Consider the following 2,689-nt stretch of genomic DNA (forward strand, 5'->3'; position numbering starts at 1 on the left):
GACAGACCAGCTCCCTTCGCTCTGCTCTAAGCCACAGGCAATCCTCCTGCCTCTCAGGACTCCCTCTGTTCACCCTGAGGGCAGCAGAAATTCTGAGGTTTCTGACATCCAAGAACACTCCTCAGGGGAAACGGAGGGAAACTTTAAGAATAAACTCTGAAATTGCCCTCTACCATTCTGCTTCCTTCCCACAGGGAGTGCAGGTGCTGACAGGCCCTTCTGCGTTAAGAGCAGTTTCATCTGACAAAGTCCAACACCAGGACTGGGTCCTTCCCCCACCTTTCCCATGAACCCACTCCTGCAGAGTAGGGCTGACTCCTCGGCAGGCAGCAGGCAGAGCCCATATTTCTCATGGCACATTCAGCCAGCACCAAGCAGGGTTTCAGAAACGGAGCTGAAGGAAGTTCCCATAGAAAAGTAAAAAGGGGGTGGGTGTAGAAAGGGGAGCATCTAGGAGAAATGGCTTTTGTTTTGTTTAGAGAAGTCTCCCCTAACTTCTCACTGCATTTTCCTCCTTGGACAGTCACTCATGACCAGAGGCAGCAGATGTCCAACGCCAGCTTCATTACCGAGTTCCTCCTCCGGGTTTTCGCAGACACGCGGGAGCTGCAGCTCCTGACCTTCTGGCTCTTCCTGGCCATCTACCTGGCTGCCCTCCTGGGCAACGGCCTCATCATCACCGCCGTAGCCTGCGAACACCACCTCCACACCCGCATGTACTTCTTCCTTCTCAACCTCTCCCTCCTCGACCTGGGTTCCATCTCCACCACTCTCCCCAAAGCCATGGCCAATGCCCTGTGGGACACCAGGGCCATCTCCTACCTGGGATGTGCTGCACAGGTCTTTTTTTTCTTTTTCTGTGCTACAGCAGAGTTTTATCTCCTCACAGTCATGGCCTATGACCGCTACGTGGCCATCTGCAAACCCCTGCACTACGGGACCCTCCTGGGCAGCAGAGCTTGTGTCCACATGGCAGCAGCTGCCTGGGGCAGTGCGTTTCTCAACTCTCTCTTTCACACTGCTAATACATTTTCGCTACCCCTCTGCCAAGGCAATGTCCTGGACCAGTTCTTCTGTGAGATCCCCCACATCCTCAAGCTCTCCTGCTCAGATGCCTACCTCAGGGAAGTGGGGCTTATTGTGGTTAGTGCCTGTTTAGTCTTTGGGTGTTTTGTTTTCCTTGTGGTGTCCTATGTGCAGATCCTCAGGGCTGTGCTGAGGATCCCCTCTGAGCAGGGACGGCACAAAGCCTTTTCCATGTGCCTCCCTCACCTGGCCGTGGTCTCCCTGTTTCTCAGCACCTCATTTTTTGCCTACCTGAAGCCCCCCTCCATCTCATCCCCATCCCTGGATCTGGTGGTGGCAGTGCTGTACAGTGTGGTGCCTCCAGCAGTGAACCCCGTCATCTACAGCCTGAGGAGCCAGGAGCTCAAAGACCCACTGAAGAAGCTGAAGAAACTATGTAGCTGCTGCTTCCAGGTTCAGGGAGTTAAAAACTTTCCTATCTTCCAGTAGTATGTCTCAATATCTCTTTAGCCAACTCTTCAATTGTGTTTATGTCTATTCTTTTTTATCTCTACGTCTCAAAGAGCTCTTGTATGAATGGTCCTTGAGAAAGGCGGACTGCGTCAGATGCAGTTTGCACTTAGCATAAGGTTGAGGAGAGTAGGTTATGGTGTTCTGAATTACATCATGTTTAAATTTTTTTGTTAGCAAGGAAGTTAAGCATGCTGTGTCTGTGTGCAGCCAGTTCACTGAGGAACTCAATGAACTGAGAAAAATGAACTGAGTTCATTGAGTCAGTGCCGCTCACTTGGCAGCCGGTCACAAGTGGTGTTCCCCAGGGCTCAGTACTGGGGCCAGTTCTGTTTAATATCTTTATCAATGATTTGGAGGAGGGGATCCACTGCACCCTCAGTAAATTTGCAGATAACACCAAGTTGGACAGGAGTGTTGATCTGCTGGAGGGTAGGAAGGCTCTACAGAGGGATCTGGAGAGGCTGGATTGATGGGCCGAGGCCAATTGTATGAGGGTCAAGAAGGCCAAGTGCTGGGTCCTGCACTTGGGTCAACCCCACACAACACTACAGGCCCTCATGGAAGAGTGATTGGAAAGCTGCCTGGTGGAAAAGAACGTGGGGATGCTCGTCGACAACCAGCTGAATGAGCTGGCAGTGTGCTCTGGTGGCCAAGAATAGCATCTTGCCTTGCATCTGGAATAGTGTGGCCAGCAGGACCAGGGAGGTGACAGTGCCCCTGTACTCGGCCCTGGTGAGGCTGCACCTCAAATACTGTGTTCGGTTTTGGGCCTCTCATTACAAGAAGGACATTGAGGTGCTGAGAGTGGCCAAAGAAGGGCAACGAAGTTGGTGAAGGGTCTAGAGCACAAGTCTTATGAGGAGCGGCTGGGGGAGCTGGGGTTGTTTAGCATGGAGAAAAGGAGGCTGAGGGGAGACCTTCTCACTCTCTACAACTACCTGAAAGGAGGTTGTAGCGAGGTGGGGGTCAGTCTCTTTTCCCAAGTAACAAGTGATAGGACAAGAGGAAACAGCCTCAAGTTGGGCCAGGGGAGCTTTCGATTGGATATTAAGAAAAATTTCTTCACTGAATGCGTTATCAAGCATTGGAACAGGCTGCCCAGGGAAGGGGTTGAGTCCCCATCCTGGAGGTATTTAAAAGACGGGTAGAT

At 51.8% G+C, this 2,689-nt stretch overlaps 1 protein-coding gene across 1 annotated transcript; it reads left to right on the top strand.

Moving 5' to 3' along the window:
* The first annotated feature begins 546 nt into the window (after window positions 1-546).
* On the top strand, window positions 547-1,515 carry LOC148050362 (olfactory receptor 14A16-like). The gene has a single exon (XM_087742879.1). It carries the CDS (start codon window positions 547-549, stop codon window positions 1,513-1,515), a length of 969 nt encoding a protein of 322 aa, XP_087599005.1.
* The last annotated feature ends 1,174 nt before the right edge of the window (window positions 1,516-2,689 follow it).

The sequence above is a fragment of the Nipponia nippon genome, unplaced genomic scaffold (assembly GCF_047370975.1).
Source record: "Nipponia nippon isolate SJK-2023a ecotype South Korea unplaced genomic scaffold, ASM4737097v1 scaffold_89, whole genome shotgun sequence".
NCBI classification, from domain to species: Eukaryota; Metazoa; Chordata; class Aves; order Pelecaniformes; family Threskiornithidae; genus Nipponia; species Nipponia nippon.

Excerpts from the sequence above, each read along its gene's own strand:
- LOC148050362 (XM_087742879.1), top strand. The coding sequence starts at position 547 with ATGTCCAACGCCAGCTTCATTACCGAGTTCCTCCTCCGGGTTTTCGCA.